Genomic DNA, 20391 nt, shown 5'->3' with positions numbered 1-20391 from the left:
CCCATATCCTCCGTCATTCCAGTGAGAACAAACCAAATTTCGCCAACCTCTCCTCACAGCTAATGCCCTCCATACCAGGCAACATCCTGGTAAACCAAAAGAGAAAATGCTGGAAAATCTCAGCAGGTCTGGCAGCATCTGTAAGGAGAGAAAAGAGCTGACATTTCGAGTCCAGACGACCGTTTGTCAAAGCTGAAAAGGCGTAGAACGTGGGAGATATTTATATTGCAAATGGAGTGAAAGATGAGTCATAGCCACAGAAACTATGGAAACCAGCTAATAGCTGTCCACAGAGAGAATAAAGGGTGTGAACGGCCAAATGACAGAGAGCTAAAATGAAGATGGGGATTAGGTGGGGGGAGGGAGGGGTGAATGGATGGGACAAAGGTAAGATTTAGAAAAGGTGAAGCAAAGGGGGAGAAGGTATTCTCACCACACCCTGAAAGCCACACTCAAGTTCCATGCGCTGCCACATGAAGACACTCGACATCTCTCTCCAGCAACACCATCATCTTCATTTAGCTTCTCTGTCGTAGACAGCTATTAGCTGGTTTCCATGGTTTCTGTGGCTATGACTCATCTTTCACATACTCACCCTGCAGTATAAATATCACCCACTTTCTATGCCTTTTAGCTTTGACTAAGGGTCGTCTGGACTCAAAACTCTTTTCTCTCCTTACAGATGCTGCCAGACCTGCTGAGATTTTCTCGCATTTTCTCTTTCGGTTTCAGATTCCAGCATCCACAGTAATTTGCTTTTAACATCCTGGTAACTCTTTTCTGTCCCCTCTCCAAAGCCTCCACATCCTTCTGGTAGTGTGGCGACCAGAATTGAACACTATATTCCAAGTGCGGCCTAACTAAGCTTCTATAAAGCTGCAACATGACTTGCTAATTTTTTAACTCAATGCTCCGGCCGATGAAGGCAAGCATGCCACGTGCCTTCTTGACTACCTTCTCCACCTGCGTTGCCACTTTCAGTGACCTGTGTATCTGTACACCCAGATCCCTCTGCCTATCAGTACTCTTAAGGGTTCTGCCATTTGCTGTATATTTCCCATCTGTATTATACCTTCCAAAATGCATTACCTCACATTTATCCGGATTAAACTCCATCTGCCATCTCTCCGCCCAAGTCTCCAACCGATCTACATCCTGCTGTATTCTCTGATGGTCCTTATCGCTATCCACAATTCCACCAACCTTTTAGTCATCGACAAACTTACTAATCGAACCAGTTACATTTTCCTCCAAATCATTTATACATATTACAAACAGCAAAGGTCCCAGCACTGATCCCTGTAGAACGTCTCTTGTCACAGCCCTCATTCAGAAACGCACCCTTCCACTGCTACCCTCTGTCTTCTATGATCGAGCCAGTTCTGTATCCATCTTGCCAGCTCACCTCTGATCCTGTGCGATTTCACCTTCTGTACCGGTCTGCCATTAGCTCAGATCTAAAGAACCAGAATCAATTTGGATAGAGATGGAAAGGAATAAATGTAAAAAGCCACCGTGGGAATAGTTTATAGGCCTCCTAACAACCACACTGTAGGACAGCAGGGCTGGCACAGTGGCCCAGTGGTTAGCACTACTGCCTCACAGCACCAGGGACCCAGTTTCAATTCCAGCCTTCGGTGACTTCTCCCTGTGTCTGCATGGATTTCCTCTGGGTGTCTCCCACACTCCAAAGATGTGCAGATTAGGTTGATTGGCTATGCTAAATTGACCCTCAGTGTCCGGGAAATCAGCGGGGTAAATGTGGGGTTACGGGGATAGGGCCTGTGTGGGATTGTTGTCGGTACTGGTTTGATGGGCCGAATGGCCTCCTCCTGCACGGTAGGGATTCTGTGATATACAGGAAGAAATAATGTGGATTGTAAAAAATGACTAATGATAATTGATTTTTAATCTACCTATCGACTGGATGAATCAGATTGGTAAGGGTAACCTGGAAGATGAGTTCATAGAGACTTTGGGACAGTTTCTTAGAGCAGCAACTTCTAGATCCAACCAGAGAGCAGGCTATTCTAGGTCTGGTAATGTGCAATAAATCAGGATTAATTAATGACCTCTTAGTGAAGGCATCCTTGGGTAGCACTGATTATAACAATTTGAATTCTGCATTCAGTTTGAGGGAGAGGGTAGTTGGTCCAAGACTAGTGTTTTGAATTAAATAAGGGTGTAAAGACAAAGCTGGCTAAAGTGAACTGAAAATGAGTTTAAGGGATAGATCAGAATAGATGGAGTGACAGACATTTAATGAGTTATTTCATAACACTCAGCAAAGATACATTCCAGTCACAGAGAAAGATCTGTGGCTAACTAAGGAAGTCAAAGATAAAATCAAATTGGAAGAAAATGTGTACAATTCTGCAAAGGTAAATGAGAAGATTGAACAGAATATAAATAACATCAAAGGATGACAAAAAATAAGCACGGAGAAAGTAAACTGAGAGAAACCTAGCTAGAAGTATAAGACAGATAGTAAGAGTTGCTAAGGCATTTAGAAAGGAGAAGACTAAATGAATATTAGTCCTCTAGAGAGTGAGTCTGGGATATTATTAATGGAAAATAAAGGAATAGTGAATGAATTCTTAAACAGGGGTGTGATACTTGCCAATCCTCTGGTATCTCTCCTGTATCTGGGAAAGACTGGAAGAATATGGCAAACCTTCCCATTATCTCCATCTCCTGATTAGTTTACTTGAATGTTTTAACCCTCATAGGAGGATTGAAGAGAATACTACATTTGATGCAATCAGCATAGATTGTAGGAAAGATCCCATATTAGAACATAGAACATTACAGTGCAGTACAGGCCCTTCGGCCCTCGATGTTGCGCCGACCAATGGAACCAATCTAAAGCCCCTCTAATCTACACTATTCCAATATCATCCATATGTTTATCCAATAACCATTTGAATGCTCTTAATGTTGACGAGTCCACTACTGCTGCAGGCAGGGCATTCCACGCCCTTACTACTCTCTGAGTAAAGAACCTACCTCTAACATCTGTCCTATATCTCTCACCCCTCAATTTAAAGCTATGTCCCCAGAAATGTTATCCATATGGATTTTGTGAAAGTGACAACTACCAAAAGTCTGGTTAACAAAAGTGAGGCTTATAGAATAGGAGGTTCAGTATCAGCTTGGATTTTAAAAATTAGGTTAAGGACAGAGAACACCAAGTCATGGTAAATGGGTGTTTTTCAGACTAGAGGAAAGTAGAGGTTGCTGTTCCCCCAGGTTCAATGCTAGGACCAATGCTTATACATATGTAATATATGACTTGGAACACTCAGAGTAAAATTTCAAAATATACTGATGATATCAAACTTGGAAGTGTGGCAAACAGTGCAGATGATACCAATCAACTGCAACAAGACCAGTAGGCCAACAAATAAGTGGCAGAGGGAATTTAGTACAAAGAAAGGTGAAATTATGCATTTTGGCAGGAAGGATAGTAAATTAGTCTTTTTTCATTCTTTCACGGACGTGGGCTTCACACTCTAAGTCTGCTTTTGTTGCCCATGCCTGATTGCCCTTGAGGGCGTGGTGCTGAGTCGTCTTGTGAACTACTGCAATCAAGGATACATCCATAGTGCAGTTCAGGAGGTAGTTCCAGGATTTTGGCCCAGCAACAGTGAAGGAACTTGCACGCGGTGATGTTTCCATACATCAATTGCCCTCCTCCTTCTAGGTGTTAGGAGGTGAGTTGATGTAGTTTTAAAGAGAGTGTTGGGACAGAGGGACCTGGCAATGCATGTGCATAGTGGCAGGGCATACTCTGAGAGCAATTAGCAAGCCTGATCTATTCTGGTGAAAGGTTATTGACCTGAAACATAGCTCTGTACTGGCTACATTTTTCAAACCTCATTAGATACAGACTTGAGGTGGAAGATGACTGGAAAATTGCAAATATCACATCCTTTGTTCAGGAGGAGGTTTAAGGATAAAAGGATTTTCTCTGGAGCGTAGAAGGCTGAGGGGTTATCTTATAGAGGTCTATAAAGTAATGAGGGGCATAGATCAGTTAGATAGTCAATATCTTTTCCTAAAGATAGGGGAGTCTAAAACTAGAGGGCATAGGTTTAAGGTGAGGGGGGAGAGATACAAAAGGGTCCACAGGGGCAATTTTTTCACACTGAGGGTGGTGAGTGTCTGGAACAAGCTGCCAGAGGTGGTAGTGGTAGAGGCAGGTACAATTTGTATTTTAAAAAGCGTTTAGACAGTATAGAGGGATATGGGCCAAATGCAGGCAATTGGGACTACCTGAGGGGTTTAAAAAACAAAAAGGCGGTATGGACAAGTTGGGCCGAAGGGCCAGTTTCCATGCTGTAAATCTCTCTGACTCTATAAGCCCAGCAGCCATAGGCTAGTCAATTTAACCTAAATGATTGGGGGAAGCTTTTTGAAATGATAATTTGAATCAAAATTAACAATTGTGGCAATTAATAATCTGCAAATGCAGATTAATTAAGGACTGTCAGCACAGATTTGTTATGGACAAATTATGTTTAATTAACCTGCCTGAGCTTTTTTAAATGAGGTAATGAGAGGGTTGGTGAGGGTGATGGGACTGATACAAGGACTTGCAAATGGCATTTGATAAAGTGCCACATAATAGGATTGCGAGCAAGGTCAGAGAACACAAAAAAAGATCAGCAGTAGATCATATAGTCTGCTGTGCCTGCTCTGCCATTCAATAGGATAATGACTGAGTTTGGGCTTCAACCCCACTTTCCCGCCATCTTATCCCTTGATTCTCTGAAACCAAAAATCTATCTATCTTAACCTGTAATAATCTTATCTTTTGTCACCAATCGCCCCCTATTTAAAGTGAGTTCTGAACACAGTCCAGCGGCTACAGAGGACAGATTAGCCTAGAGTCCTTTGACTTCTAGTCTGAGTGGAGCCAGCTGGTTTTAAACCCCCGCTGCTGCTTCCCTATTGGGCGAGCCTCCACTCAGCTAATAAGGGAGCTCGTATTCTACAAGGACCATAGGGAGAGATGGTCCCTTGTGACCCTCATAACGTCACCTTTAAATGTTTTCAACGATGGAGCATCCACAATCTTCTGGGATAGAGAAATCCAAAGATTTATGGTGAAGTATTTTCTCCTCTTGTCGGTGATAAATGATGGGACCCTTACACTGAGACTGTGCCTTCATGTTTTAGATTCCCCGACCTGTGGAAACAGTTTCTTAATGTCTACCCTACCAAGCCCTTTCAGAATCCTTTATATTTCAATGAAGTCACCTCTTATTCTTTTAAACTCCAGAGAATAAAGGCCCAATTTACTCAGCTTCTCATCATAGGGCAACTATCCCTTTCAGGGACTAATTTAGTGAACCTTCCATGTACCACCTCCAGTGCAAGCAATAACAGTCAGTAGTAGCATGGATATGAAATTCACTGAGTGACAGGAAATCGAGTGTAGTTGTTTTTCTGGACTGAAGGAAGGTTTATAATGGAATTCACCATGGATTAGTGTTGGCACCACTGCTTTTCTTGATAGATATTAATGATTTAGACTTTGGTGTACAGTGCACAATTACAAATTTTCTGGGTTACGTAAAACATGGAAGTATTGTGAACTTGAGGAAAATAGTGTTAAAGTGCAAAAGGACAAGTGGCAGACCAAAGTTAATTTAACAGTATAAGAATACAAAGCCAAGTTATAAACCACTGGTTGAGCCGCAACTGGAGTAATGTGTTAATTTCTGGGCACTTTAGGAAGGTTGTGAAGACATCAGAAAGAGTGCATTCACAATAGTTCCAGAGATGAGCAACTTCATGTACATGGATAGTTTGGAGAAAGAAAGGCTAAGATGAGATTTGACTGTGGTATTCAAAATCATCAAGGATCTGGGAAGAGTAAATAGGGAGATGATGTTCTGTTGGCTGAAGGATTGAGAACCAGAGGGAAAACATTTATAAGTGTGGTTAGGTCTGGAATGCACTGCTTGTGAGTGTGGCCGAATGTCATCTTCTATGCCTTAAACATTCGAATCAATCTTTTGTTAGCAATCTCCGTCATTGATACCAGATTTGTTCTCTTCACAACGTAGATTGTGCTTATCTGCTTCGTTCCTGACCTGAAGATAGTACACACCTCCTGAATTTAATATTCTAATATTCTTTCACTTTTTCTATTTTGGCAGGGAAAATTGGAAAGTATGCTGGACCAGTTATTGTGGGGTAAGTTTTTGAATGATCAGTTAATCATATTTGAATAGTTTATTTTTATTTGTTCTTAGGATGTGAGTTTCACTAGTATGGCTAGCATTTATTATCCATCCCAAATTACTCTTGAGAATGTGATGCTGAACCACCTTCTTCAGTCACTACAATCCATGTGGTGAAGGTATTCCCACAATGTTATTGGAGAGGGAGTTCTTGGATTTTGACCAAGTGGCAGTGAGGAATGGGTGATAAATTTCCAAGTCAGGATGGGAGGGGAGCATGCTGGTGTTTGTATTCCCATGCCTTGCTACCTTGGTCCTTCTAGGTGGTAGAAGTCACAGGTTTGGTAGGTGCTTTCAAAGGAGGCTTAGTGAGGTGCTGAAATGCATCTTGTAGATGTTTAAGCTGGGATGCCAATAAAGTAGCTGCTTTGTCTTAGATGGGCTCAAGCTTCTGAGTGTTGTTAGTGTTACTGGGCTGGACAGATCCTTGGGGTTTGAACCTTTGTGGAGTGGCACACAAAGTCAATCAGGGGAGGGCGGGGGGGGGGAGTTCCATGGCTGGTGGTGTTCTGTTGGGTCAGGGGGTTGTGGGGGGGAGGGGTAGGGGGACGGGGGGGTGGCAGTGTTGGAGGTTGGGGGAGGTCAGTACAATAGTTACCCAGAAATTAGAAGTGGTTTTATTTTTTCTAACCTTTTCTGGGTAACTGTTCCTGTGGGACAGTCTGAGCCATCCAAAGTTTGCAATTTAAATCATTTTTGATGGTTCCCAGTTCAGGGCAATTGCCCATCAGAAGCTTGAACTTCCTGGGCAATGGGCCGTGCAATACTTACTTGGAACATATGGGGTGGGAGAGTTCCTCAGCACATCTTTGGGACACCCCCGCCAGATACAGGCCTTGATCTGTCAGAAAATCAAGGGAATGTGGGGCGTGGGTAGGAATATGGAATTGAAGCTCAAGATCAGCCACGGTGATATTGCATACTGCAGCAGGCTCGACAGGTCATATGGTGGTCTCCTGCTCTTATTTCTTGTGTTCTTCTATTCTCTAATTTTGCTTGCACTTTGTCAAAGGCCTTTTTAAAGTCTGTACACCGCATTACAAAGAAAATTACAGCACAGGAACAGGCCCTTTGGCCCTCCAAGCCTGCACCAACCATGCTGCCCGACTGAACTAAAACCCCCCATCCTTCCAGGGACCATATCCCTCTGTTCCCATCCTATTCATGTATTTGTCCAGATGCCCCTTAAAACTTACGATCGTATCTGCTTCCATGACCTCCCCCGGCAGCAAGTTCCAGGCACCCACCACCCTCTGTGTAAAAAATGAAACTTGCCTTGTACATCTTCTTTAAACCTGCCCCTCGTACCCTAAACGTACGCCCCCAGTAATTGACTCTTCCAACCTGAGAAAAAGCTTCTGATTATCCACTCTGTTCATGCCCCTCATAATCTTGTAGATGTCTATCAGGTTGCCCCTCAACCTCCGTCGTTCCAGTGAAAACAAACCAAGTTTCTCCAACCTCTCCTCATATCTAATGCCCTCCATACCAGGCAACATCCTGGTAAATCTTTTCTGTACCCTCTCCAGTCTTCACATCCCCACATCCTTCTGGTAGTGTGGCAACCAGAATTGAACACTATGTTCCGAGTGCGGCCTAACTAAGGTTCGATAAAGCTGCAACATGACTTGCCAATGTTTAAACTCAGTCCCCGGCCGATGAAGACAAGCCTGCCTTGTGCCTTCTTGACTACCTTCATCTGCGTTGCCACTTTCAGTGACCAGTGTACCTGTACACCCAGATCCCTCTGCCTCTCAATACTCTTAAGGGTTCTGATATTTACTGTATATTTCCTATCTTTATTAGACCTTCCAAAATGCATTACCTCACATTTGTCTGGATTAAACTCCATCTGCCATCTCTCCGCCCAAGCCTCCAACCTATCTATATCCTGCTGTATCCTTTGATGGTCCTCATCGCTATTCACAAATCCACCAACCTTTGTATCGTCCCCAAACGTACTAATTAAACCAGTTACATTTTCCTCCAAATCATTCATACATATATATATTACAAACAGCAAAGGTCCCAGCACTGATCCCTGAGGAATGCCACTTGTCACAGACCTCCATTCAGAAACCCTTCCACTGCTATCGAGACTCCAGGGTGGTGTGTTGCCTCCCTGGTGCCAGGGTCAAGGACGTCTCTGAGCGATTGCAGGACATTCTTAGGGGGGAGGGTGAGCAGCCAGAGGTCGTTGTACACATTGGTACCAACGACATAGGTAGGAAAAGGGATGAGGTCCTGAAATGTGAATATAGAGAGTTAGGCAGAAGGCTGAAGTGCAGGACCTCAAAGGTAGTAATTTCAGGACTACTACCGCTGCCACGTGCTAGTGAGAGTATGAATAGGAGGATTAGGCAGATGAATGTGTGGCTTGAGAGCTGGTTCAGGGGGCAGGGATTTAGATTTTTGGATCATTGGGATCTTTTTTGGGGAAGGGCTGACCTGTTCAAGAGGGATGGGTTACATCTGAACTGGAGGGGGACTAACATCCTGGCGGGGAAATTTGCTAGAGCCACTCGGGAGGGTTTAAACTAGTTTGGCAGGGGGGTGGGATCCAAAGCAGTAGGGAGACAGAAGAGAAGTTTGAGGATAGCACAGAAGTTAGAGAGCACGTTAAGTAGTAAAGGCAGTGTCAGTAATCCTAGTACCAGACAGATCAGGCAAAAGCACAGCAGAGAGCAAGGGAAGTCCAGATTAAACTGCATTTATTTCAATGCAAGAGGCCTGACGGGCAAGGCAGATGAACTCAGGGCATGGATGGGTATGTGGGACAGGGATATTATAGCAATTACTGAAACATGGCTAAGGGAGGGACAGGACTGGGCAGCTCAATGTTCCAGGGTACAGATGCTATATGAAAGATAGAACAGGAGGTAAAAGAGGAGGGCGAGTTGCACTTTTGGTTAGGGAAAGCATCACGGCCGTACTGAGAGGGATATATCTGAGGGTTTGGCCACTGAGTCTATATGGGTAGAACTGAGAAATAAGAAGGGGGAAATCACTTTGATAGGGTTGTACTATAGGCCCTCAAATAGGCGGTGGGAAATTGAGGAGCAAATATGTAAGGAGATTACAGATAGCTCCAAGAAAAATAGGGTGGTAATAGTCGGAGATTTTAATTTTCCCAACATTGACTGGGACAGCCATAGTATTAGAGGGTTGGATGGAGAGAAATTTGTTGAGTGTATTCAGGAGGAATTTTTCACTCAGTATGTGGATGGCCCGACTAGAGAGGGGGCAAAACTTGACCTCCTCTTGGGAAATAAGGAATGGCAGTTGACAGAAGTGTCAGTGAGGGATCACTTTGGGACCAGTGACCATAATTCTATTAGTTTTAAGATAGCTATGGAGAATGATAGGTCTGTCCCAAAAGTTAAAATTCTAAATTGGGGCAAGGCCAATTTTGATGATATCAGGCGGGAACTTTCAAAAGTTAATTGGGGGAGTCTGGGGGAAGGAAAAGTGATGTCTGGTAAGTGGCATGCTTTCAAAAGTGTGCTAACCAGGGTTCAGGGTAAACACATTCCTCTTAGAGTGAAGGGCAAGGCTGGCAAAAGTAGGGAACCCTGGATGACTCAGGATATTGAGGCCCTGGTGAAGAAGAAGAAAGGGGCACATGACGTGCATAGACAGCTGGGATCAAGTGAATCTCTTGAAGAGTTAAGAGAGAAATCAGGAGGGCAAAAAGGGGACACGAAATTGTTTTGGCAGATAAGGCAAAGGAGAATCCAAAGAGCTTCTACAAATACATAAAGGGCAAAAGAGTAACAAGGGAGAAAGTAAGGCCTCTTAAGGATCAACAAGGTAATCTATGTGCGGATCCACAAGAGATTGGTGAGATCCTAAATGAATATTTCTCATCAGTATTTACGACTGAGAAAAGCATGGATGTTAGCGAACTTGGGGAAATAAATAGTGATGTCTTGAGGAGTTTACAGAGAAGGAGGTACTGCAAGTCTTAAAGCGCATCAAGGTAGATAAATCCCCAGGACCTGATGAAGTGTATCCCAGGACATTGTGGGAAGCTAGGGAGGAAATCGCGGGTCCCCAAGCCGAGATATTTGAATCGATTGTCACGGGTGAGGTGCCTGAAGATTGGAGAGTGGCAAATAAGAACAAAGAACAATACAGCACAGGAACAGGCCCTTCGGCCCTCCAAGACCGCGCCGCTCCCTGGTCCAAACTAGACCATTCTTTTGTATCCCTCCATTCCCACTCCGTTCATATGGCTGTCCAGATAAGTCTTAAACGTTCCCAGTGTGTCCGCCTCCACCACCTTGCCTGGCAGCGCATTCCAGGCCCCCACCACCCTCTGTGTAAAATATGTCCGCCTGATATCTGTGTTAAACCTCCCCCCTTCACCTTGAACCTATGACCCCTCGTGAACGTCCCCACCGACCTGGGGAAAAGCTTCCCACCGTTCACCCTATCTATGCCTTTCATAATTTTATACACCTCTATTAAGTCTCCCCTCATCCTCTGTCTTTCCAGGGAGAACAACCCCAGTTTACCCAATCTCTCCTCATAACTAAGCCCCTCCATACCAGGTAACATCCTGGTAAACTCCCTCTGTACTCTCTCCAAAGCCTCCACGTCCTTCTGGTAGTGTGGCGACCGGAACTGGACGCAGTATTCCAGATACGGCCGAACCAACGTTCTATACATCTGCAACATCAGACCCCAACTTTTATACTCTATGCCCCGTCCTATAAAGGCAAGCATGCCATATGCCTTCTTCACCACCTTCTCCACCTGTGACGTCACCTTCAAGGATCTGTGGACGTGCACACCCAGGTCCCTCTGCGTATCTACACCCTTTATGGTTCTGCCATTTATCGTATAGCTCCTCCCTACATTATTTCTACCAAAATGCATCACTTCGCATTTATCAGGATTGAACTCCATCTGCCATTTCTTTGCCCAAATTTCCAGCCTATCTATATCCTTCTGTAGCTTCTGACAATGCTCCTCACTATCTGCAAGTCCTGCCAATTTTGTGTCGTCCGTAAACTTACTGTTGTGCCTTTGTTTGAAAATGGCTGCCGGGGAAAGCCTGGGAACTACAGGCCAGTGAGCCTCATACCTGTGGTGGGTAAATTATTGGAAGGTATTTTGAGAAACAGGATCTACAGGCATTTAGAGATGCAAGGACTAATTAGGGACAGTCAGCATAGCTTTGTGAGTGGAAAATCGTGTCTCCCAAATTTGATTGAGTTTTTTGAAGGGGTAACCAAGAAGGTAGATGAGGGCAGTGCAGTTGATGTTGTCTCCATGGACTTTAGCAAGGCCTTTGACAAGGTACCGCATGGTAGGCTGTTGCATAAGGTTAAATCTCACGGGATCCAGGATGAGGTATCTAAATGGATACAAAATTGGCTTCTTGACAGAATGTGGAGGTGCTGGCGTTGGACTGGGGTTCTTGACAGAAGCCAGAGGGTGGTTGTAGAAAGTTGTTTTTCAAACTGGAGGCCTGTGACCAGCGGTGTGCCTCAGGGATCAGTGCTGGGTCCACTGTTATTTGTCTTTTATATTAATGATTTAGATGAGAATATAGGAGGCATGGTTAGTAAGTTTGCAGATGACACTAAGATTGGTGGCATGGTGGATAGTGAAGAAAGTTATCTCCAATTGCAACGGGATCTTGATCAATTGGGCCAGTGGACTGATGAATGGCAGATGGAGTTTAATTTAGACAAATGCGAGGTGATGCAGTTTGGTAGATTGAACCAGGGCAGGACTTACTCAGTTAATGGTAGGGCGTTGGGGAGAGTTACAGAACAAAGAGATCTCGGGGTTCATGTTCATAGCTCCTTGAAAGTGGAGTCACAGGTGGACAGAGTGGTGAAGAAGGCTTTCGGCATGCTTGGTTTCATCGGTCAGAACATTGAATACAAGAGTTGAAGTTGTAGAAGACATTGGTAAGGCCACACTTGGAATGCTGTGTACAATTCTGGTCACCCTATTATAGGAAGTATATTATTAAACTAGAAAGAGTGCAGAAAGGATTTACTAGGATGCTACCGGGACTTGATGGATTGAGTTATAAGGAGAGACTGGATATACTGGGACTTTTTTCTCTGGAGCGTAGGAGGCTGAGTGGTGATCTTATAGAGGTCTATAAAATAATGAGGGGCATAGATGAGCTAGATAGTCAATATCTTTTCCGAAAGGTAGAGCAGTCTAAAACTAGAGGGCATAGGTTTAAGGTGAGAGGGGAGAGATACCTAAGTGTCCAGAGGGGCAATTTTTTCACAGAGGGTGGTGAGTGTCTCGAACAAGCTGCCAGAGTAGTAGTAGAGGCGGGTACAATTTTTTGCCTTTTAAAAAGCATTTAGATAGTTACATGGGTACAATGGGCATAGGGGGATCTGGGCCAAATGCGGGCAATTGGGACAAGCTTAGAGGTTTTAAAAAAAAAAGGGTGGTGTGGACAAGTTGGGCTGAAGGGCCTGTTTCCATGCTGTAAATCTCTGACTCTCGGACATACATTTTCCAACTATTAAGTAGATGCCAGTGTTGTAGCTGCACTGCAGTGTACAGTAGTGTAAAAGTAGCACCTCTCACAGGTGACATTGCTACACTCTTTGGCTCATCCTACATTGGTCTTCATTTTCCCCGGAGGCTCCAAGTAGTTGTTTGTGTGTGATAGCGACCATACCCTAGTAAACTGCATTGATGGGTGGGCCAAACCAGGTGAGGATAGCCATTGGGTCTCCTACCATCTGCGACTTAGGATTTTGTTTACCCTGGCATGTGAAGACTCATGCCAACAGACTGGAAGGATGAGATCAATCTAAGGTAAAACAGCTTTGAATATGGGTCAACACCGTGTAGTGGCATGTGTAGAGCTCAACAAGACACCTATTAATAGCTAACAGACATGTGAGAAGAATTGCTCCTGTCACTAGAGAGCTTGAGTAGGTACAATGTTCAGAATGCCATTCTCAGTGAGATGCTTCTAACTGAGGAAGGTCAGTTCAAGGAATAGGTAAAGGTTGCACATTCCTTTGCAGTGGCTGTGGAAAAGAAGAATTTGTGGTGCTGGCATAGTTTTTGTTCTCATAAAACATCAATGAATAGACATGCCTTCCCAAGATCATTAACTTGTCTTCGCTTCATAATTACTACGGTGCCAAAGTCAGACAGTGACCCAAGCTGGGAATCAAACCCGGGTCCCTGGCACTGTGAGGCAACAGTGCCAACCACGGTGTCACCATGCTGCCCATTTTAAGGGGCATTTTACCATGGCCGGACATCTTGCATGCATCAAGTCCGGTACGGTTTTCAATGAGGTAATCCAGAAACTACTGGAACAGAAACTTCATCTCTGTAGGATTTATCTCCATGACAAGTCATTGCAAATGGAAACATTCTCTGGACTGTTCAATACAAGCCCAGCGATATGCAAGACACTTGGCTGAATTAGAAAGTAGTTGAATGTCAGTCATATGATGACCACAAAGAATGAAATCGATTCTATGGTGTTCTGAGATCTGTCTCCAGACCTTAGTCTACTGGTTCATTACCAACCCTTGGTGCCAGCAGGTCAACACTGCGCACAAAAAAAGCCCAAGTTCTAGAAAGATGGACATCCTCAATGGGCATCCATCCATCAGTGAAGGAGCAATCAACAGTTTGCAATTGAGTGTTCTCTTGATGGCCCTCCCATGCAGTTAGGAACCAAGAACACACTCAAACTCCTGACAATTGGTAAAGCTCCAGGACCTGATATCCCACATGAGGCCTACAAGATTGGAGGTCAATGCCTGGTCAAATGCTTACTGAACTCTTTCAGTCTTGATGAAATCAAGTAGCCCTCTGGCAAGGATACAAAATTGTCTCCATTGTCCCAAACAGAAAGGAACTAGTTAATTTTGCAATAGTCATGGAGGAATCTCTTTCCTCTCCGTTGCTGGCCATACCTTTCCTAGAATCTTTCTGAACTGAACTGCTTAGTGTAATAATCTTGACCTAAATCTGCTGCTAGTGAGTCAGTGCAGTTTCGGAAAAAGGTTGAGGACCACTTCAGGAGAAATGCCATGGACCCTTATATCATGTAAAGGTCCCTCCAATTTGATTTTCAAGTTTGTTGACGACACCACCGTAGTGGGTCGGATCTCAAACAATGACGAGACAGAATACAGGAATGAGATAGAGAATCTGGTGAACTGGTGCAGCAACAATAATCTCTCAATGTCAACAAAACGAAGGAGATTGTCATCGACTTCAGGAAGCATAAAGGAAAACATGCCCTTGTCTACATCAACGGGGACGAAGTAGAAAGGGTCGAGAGCTTCAAGTTTTTAGGTGTCCAGATCACCAACAACCTGTCCTGGTCCCCCCATGCTGATGCCATAGTTAAGAAAGCCTACCAACGCCTCTACTTTCTCAGAAGGCTAAGGAACTTAGTCATGTCAGCTACGACTCTCACCAACCTTTACAGATGCATCATAGAAAGCATTCTTTCTGGTTGTATCACAGCTTGATATGGCTCCTGCTCTGCCCAAGACCACAAGGAACTACAAAATGTCGTGAATGTAGCCTAATCCATCATGCAAACCAGCCTCCCATCCATTGACTGTCTACACTTCCCGCTGTCTCGGCAAAGCAGCCAGCATAATTAAGGACCCCACGTACCCAGGACATTGTCTGTTCCACCTTCTTCCTTCGGGAAAAAGATACAAAAGTCTGAGGTCACGTACCAACCAACTCAAGAACAGCTTCTTCCCTGCTGCTGTCAGACTTTTGAATGGATTTACCTTGCATTAAGTTGATCTTTCTCTACACCCTAGCTATGACTGTGACACTACATTCTTCACTCTCTCCTTTCCTTCTCTGTGAACGGTATGTTTTGTCTGCATAGCGTGAAATGAACAATACTTTTCACTGTATGTTAATACATGTGACAAATCAAATTAAATCAAAGTTTGACCTGAGCAAGGCCTTTGACACAATCAGCCTTGAGGCCTTTGGCAATAATGGAGAATTTGGCTGGTCTGAGCTATTCACAAAATGGTTTGACAGTTCCAAAACAGCATGCTTAACTAATGGAGATAAACAGGGCTGCCAACCCTCCTATATATTTTCCTCCACTATGCTCTTCAGTGCCTTCCATGATGATGATTCTGACAACAATATCAGATGTTGTATTGATGGGAATCTGCTCAATCTGAGATGACTCCAAGGCAATGACCAAGGTCTCCAAAGGCATAACTTTGTGATTTCCTGTTTGCTGATGGCTGTGCATGAGCTGTTCGCTCAGAGCAGAACATGCAGTGTACCATGGAGGTGTTCTCCAATGCATGTAACAACTTCAACCTTTTATGATCAGTATAAAGAAAATTGAAGTACCCAACCTACTCAATATCTTGAGTCCAAAGTTTCAGTCCATGACCAGAACCTGTCAGCAGTGAATAAATTCACTTACCTAGGCAGCACAATCTTTCCAGCTGTTTATGTTGACGACAACACACGCAAGAATTGCCAAAGCGTGTTCACCCTTCAGCAGACTTCAAACATCCATCTGCAAAGTGAGAGTCTGTAAAACAATAGTCCTGCTCACTCTGTACACTTGTGAGACTAGACCTGTGTGCCTGGGGATATTTTTGGAGACGACTTCTCTCTCTAGTTACTTGTTTAATTGTCCACCACCATTCATGACTGGATGCAGCAGGACTGCAAAGCTTTGATCTAATGTACTTTGCTCTGTATATAGCACACTGCTTCTGCTGTTTAGTGTGCGTATTGTCCTGTGTTGTGATTCATCAGGTTAGCAGCTCACTTTTATCTTTGGCTGGTGATGTTCTTGATATGCTTTCCAACACTTATCATGGGATTAGGGTTTATTCCCTGGCTTGACAAAATGGTAGAATGAGGGATAAGCCAGACCATGAGGATACATACAGATTATAGTTGATCTCCATTCTACTGCTACTAGTTGCTCTCATTGCCTTGTAGATGCCCAGGTTTGATCTGCAAGGTCTGTTCTGAAAAGATGTATCTATAACAGGTAGATTGGGGGTGAGGTCAAGAGGGTTTTCAGACTTGTTTGTTCTGTCACCATCTCCTGCAGGCCCAGTCTAGAAGACATGCCCTTGAGGACTGGGCCACCTTGCTCAGCGGCAGTGCTACGAAGCTACTCGTAGTGATGAACGTTGAAGTCCTCCACCCAGTATATTCTATGCCCTGAAAATTTTGACTTTTTTTTCCTATGTATTGGGATAATATTGAAGCATATAGAACTCAAGTCTACAAGACTTTACTTGGTAAGAAGTCTAACAACACCAGGTTAAAGTCCAACGGGTTGACTTGGTAGCAAAATAGTGGGGTCTGACCCTCGTCAGACCCCACTTGGAGTACTGTGCTCAGTTCTGGTCGCCTCACTATAGGAAGGATGTGGAAAAGATTGAAAGGGTGCAGAGGAGATTTACAAGGATGTTGCCTGGATTGAGTGGCATGCCTTATGAGGATAGGCTGAGGGGAGCTCGGTCTTTTCTCCTTGGAGAGACGAAGGATGAGAGGAGACCTAATAGAGGTGTATAAGATGTTGAGAGGCATAGATCGGGTGGACTCTCAGAAGCTTTTTACCAGGGTGGAAATGTCTGCTACGAGAGGACACAGGTTTAAGGTGCTGGGGGGTAGGTACAGGGGAAATGTTAGGGGTAAGTTTTTCACACACAGGGTGGTGGCCGAGTGGAATCGGCTGCCGTCAGTGGTGGTGGAGGCGAACTCAATAGGGTCTTTTAAGAGACTCCTGGATGAGTACATGGAGCTTAATAGGATGGAGGGTTATAGGTAGGTCTAGAAGGTAGGGATGTGTTCGGCACAACTTGTGGGCCGAAGGGCCTGTTTGTGCTGTAGTTTTTCTATGTTTCTAAAAGCCACTAGCTTTCGGAACAGGCTGTTCCTTCGTCAGGTGGGTGGGAGTTCTGATCATAAACAGGGCACAAAGACACAAACTCAATTTACATGAATAATGATTGGAATGTGAGTCTTTACAGCTAATCAAGTCTTAAAAGATACAGACAATGTGAGTGGAGGGAGGATTAAGAACAGGTTAAAGAGATGTGTATTGTCTCCAGACAGGACAGTTAGTGAGATTTTGCACGTGCAGGCAAGTTGTGGGGGTCATCGATAGTGTGACATGAACCCAATATCCCAGTTGAGGCTGTCCTCGTGTGCGGAACCTGGCTATCAGTCTCTGCTCAGCGACTCTGCGCTGTCGTGTCGTGAAGGCCGCCTTGGAGAACCCTTACCCAGAGATCAGAGGCTGAATGCCCGTGACCGCTGACGTGCTCCCCAACAAGAAGAGAACAATCTTGCCTGGTTATTGTCAAGCGGTGTTCATTCATCCGTTGTCGTAGCGTCTGCATGGTTTCCCCAATGTACCATGCCTCGGGACATCCTTTCCTGCAGCGTAATAGGTAGACAACGTTGGCCGAGTTGCAAGAGTATGTACCATGTACCTGGTGGATGGTGTTCTCACGTGAGATGATGGCATCCGTGTCGATGATCCAGCACGTCTTTCAGAGGTTTCTGTGGCAGGGTTGTGTGGTGCCGTGGCCACTGTTCTCCTGAAGGCTGGGTAGTTTGCTGCGGACAATGGTCTGTTTGAGGTTGTGCGGTTGTTTGAAGGTAAGAAGTGGGGGTGTGGGGATGGCCTTGGCGAGATGTTCGTCTTCATCAATGACATGTTGAAGGCTCCAGAGGAGATGTCATAGCTTCTCCGACTCATCGATCGACAGTTCCGATGCGCCACAGCGAAAAGCCGCACCGACCTCCTCAGAAGACAAACACGGGACACGGTGGACAGAGTACCCTTCGTCGTCCAGTACTTCCCTGGAGTGGAGAAGCCATTGTCCGCAGCAAACTACCCAGTCTTCAGGAGAACAGTGACCACGGCACCACACAACCCTGCCACAGCAACCTCTGCAAGACGTGCCGGATCATTGACACGGATGCCATCTCACGCGAGAACACCATCCACCAGGTACACGGTACATACTCTTGCAACTCGGCCAATGTTGTCTACCTGTTACGCTGCCGGAAAGGATGTCCCGAGGCATGGTACATTTGGGAAACCATGCAGACGCTACGACAACGGATGAATGAACACTGCTCGACAATCACCAGGCAAGACTGTTGTCTTCCTGTTGGGGAGCACGTCAGCGGTCACGGGCATTCAGCCTCTGATCTCTGGGTAAGGGTTCTCCAAGGCGGCCTTCACGACACGACAGCGCAGAGTCGCTGAGCAGAGACTGATAGCCAGGTTCCGCACACATGAGGATGGCCTCGACCGGGATATTGGGTTAATGTCACACTATCTGTAACCCCCACAACTTGCCTGGATGTGCAAAATCTCACTGGCTGTCCTGTCTGGAGACAATACACATCTCTTTAACCTGTGTTTAATGCTCCCTCCACTCACATTGTCTGTACCTTTTAAGACTTGATTAGTTGTAAAGACTCACATTCCACCCATTATTCATGTAAATTGAGTTTGTGTCTTTGTGCCCTCTTTGTGATCAGAACTCACACCCACCTGATGAAGAGACAGCCTGTTCCGAAAGCTAGTGGCTTTTGCTACTCAATAAACCTGTTGGACTTTAACCTGGTGTTGTTCGACTTCTTACTGTGTTTACCCCAGTCCAACGCTGGCATCTCCACATCATAATTTACTTGGGCCTGGCTCTTCAAAACTGAAGGACCATTTGAGTTTGTTGCATTGTCAAGAATGTAATTGAGTTTATAGAAAGCAACATATAGGTATAGAAAGTTATTACAAATAGATTGGGCGATTAAAGTAAACATTGAAAAGCGTAACCTTAAACATTTTTTTTGCAGTGTATTGAAATGAATTAATCTGTCTTTTCTAGCAGCTGGATATTTATTACCTATGAAATCCTGGCACTGGGAAAAAATGTGACTCTTGACACACAGGCTATAGAACAAGAGAAATTGAAATCATATATCTATGTGTACACCATCCCACTAGAACAGCAAGGATTGGAGGGTGAGTCCTACCATTTACATTAAGTTTATTCCTCTGTTTTTAAAGTGAGAGTCCTATACAGCCCTCCCATGATAAGTGTAGGAGTGCATACCAAGAACATCACCAGCCAAAACTAAGAGTGAGCTGCCAACCTGATGAAACTACAACACAGAACAATATACGCGTTTAAACAGCAGAAGCAGCATGCTATATACAAAATGAAATGCATTAGATCATAACTCTGAAGTCCTACCGCATCCAGTCATAAATGGTGGTGGACAATTAAACAACTAACTAGATAAAGGAGGAGACTACAAAAACATCTCCATCCTCAATGATGGTGGAGCCAGCAAACTAACACAAAAGACAATGTTAATATTTACATCCATGGACCTTCTAAATTCTGAACGATAGTGTCACGCATATAATTGTAGAAAACAATTTTCATTACAGTAGTAGACATAGGATTTTTATAAATATACGTTTGGTAACATCAAGGATTTCATCATCCTTTTGTGAGCATCTAAGACCTAGGTTATATTATATAACACTCATGGGAGGCAGTGGTGTAGTGGTATTGTTGGTGGACTAGCAATCCAGTGTAATGTATGGGAGATAGTGAAATTTAAATTTAATAAAAATCTGGATTGAAAGTTGAATGATGACCATGGAACCATTGTTGATTGTCATTAAAAATTCATCTGGTTTCGTAATGTCCTTCAGGAAAAGAAACCTCTCATCCTTACTTGGCCTGGCTACATGTGATTTGATTTATTATTGTCACATGTATTAATGTACAATGAAAAGTATTGTTTCTTGCGTGCTATACAAAGCATACCGTTCATAGAGAAGGAAAGGAGGGTGCAGAACATAGTGTTACTGTCAGAACTAGGTTGGAGAGAAAGATCAACTTAATATAAGGTAGGTCCATTCAAAAATCTGATGGCAGCAGGGAAGAAGCTGTTCTTGAGTCGGTTGATACATGACCTCAGACTTTTGTATCTTTTCCCCGACGGAAGAAGGTGGAAGAGAGAATATCCGGGGTGCGTGGGCTCCTTAATTATTCTGGCTGCTTTTCTGAGGCAGTGGGAAGTGAGTAGGAGGCTGATGGACTGGATGTTGTTCATTGGGCTACATTCACAA

The 20391-nt window shown here is 44.3% G+C and overlaps 1 protein-coding gene across 12 annotated transcripts in view; it reads left to right on the top strand.

Annotated features, from left to right (window-relative positions):
• Window positions 1–20391, top strand: part of serac1 (serine active site containing 1) — a 232373-nt gene that overhangs the window by 4828 nt on the left and 207154 nt on the right. For 8 of the 12 annotated variants that reach the window (XR_013499660.1, XM_078229996.1, XM_078229999.1 and 5 more), the window contains exons 2-3: window positions 6168–6204; window positions 19133–19269. Coding sequence is in view for 11 of the 12 variants with exons in the window: in XM_078229996.1 (XP_078086122.1) it covers window positions 6168–6204; window positions 19133–19269 (174 nt within the window). In the remaining variant the exon portion in view is untranslated. The remainder of the gene's footprint in view (window positions 1–6167; window positions 6205–19132; window positions 19270–20391) is intronic. The other 4 variants (XM_078229997.1, XM_078229995.1, XM_078230002.1 and 1 more) reach the window with 2 other exon arrangements.

The sequence above is a fragment of the Mustelus asterias genome, chromosome 15 (genome assembly GCF_964213995.1).
Source record: "Mustelus asterias chromosome 15, sMusAst1.hap1.1, whole genome shotgun sequence".
Taxonomy (NCBI): Eukaryota; Metazoa; Chordata; class Chondrichthyes; order Carcharhiniformes; family Triakidae; genus Mustelus; species Mustelus asterias.
Note: the sequence above shows the minus strand (reverse complement) of the source record. Positions and strands in the feature narration are given on the sequence as shown.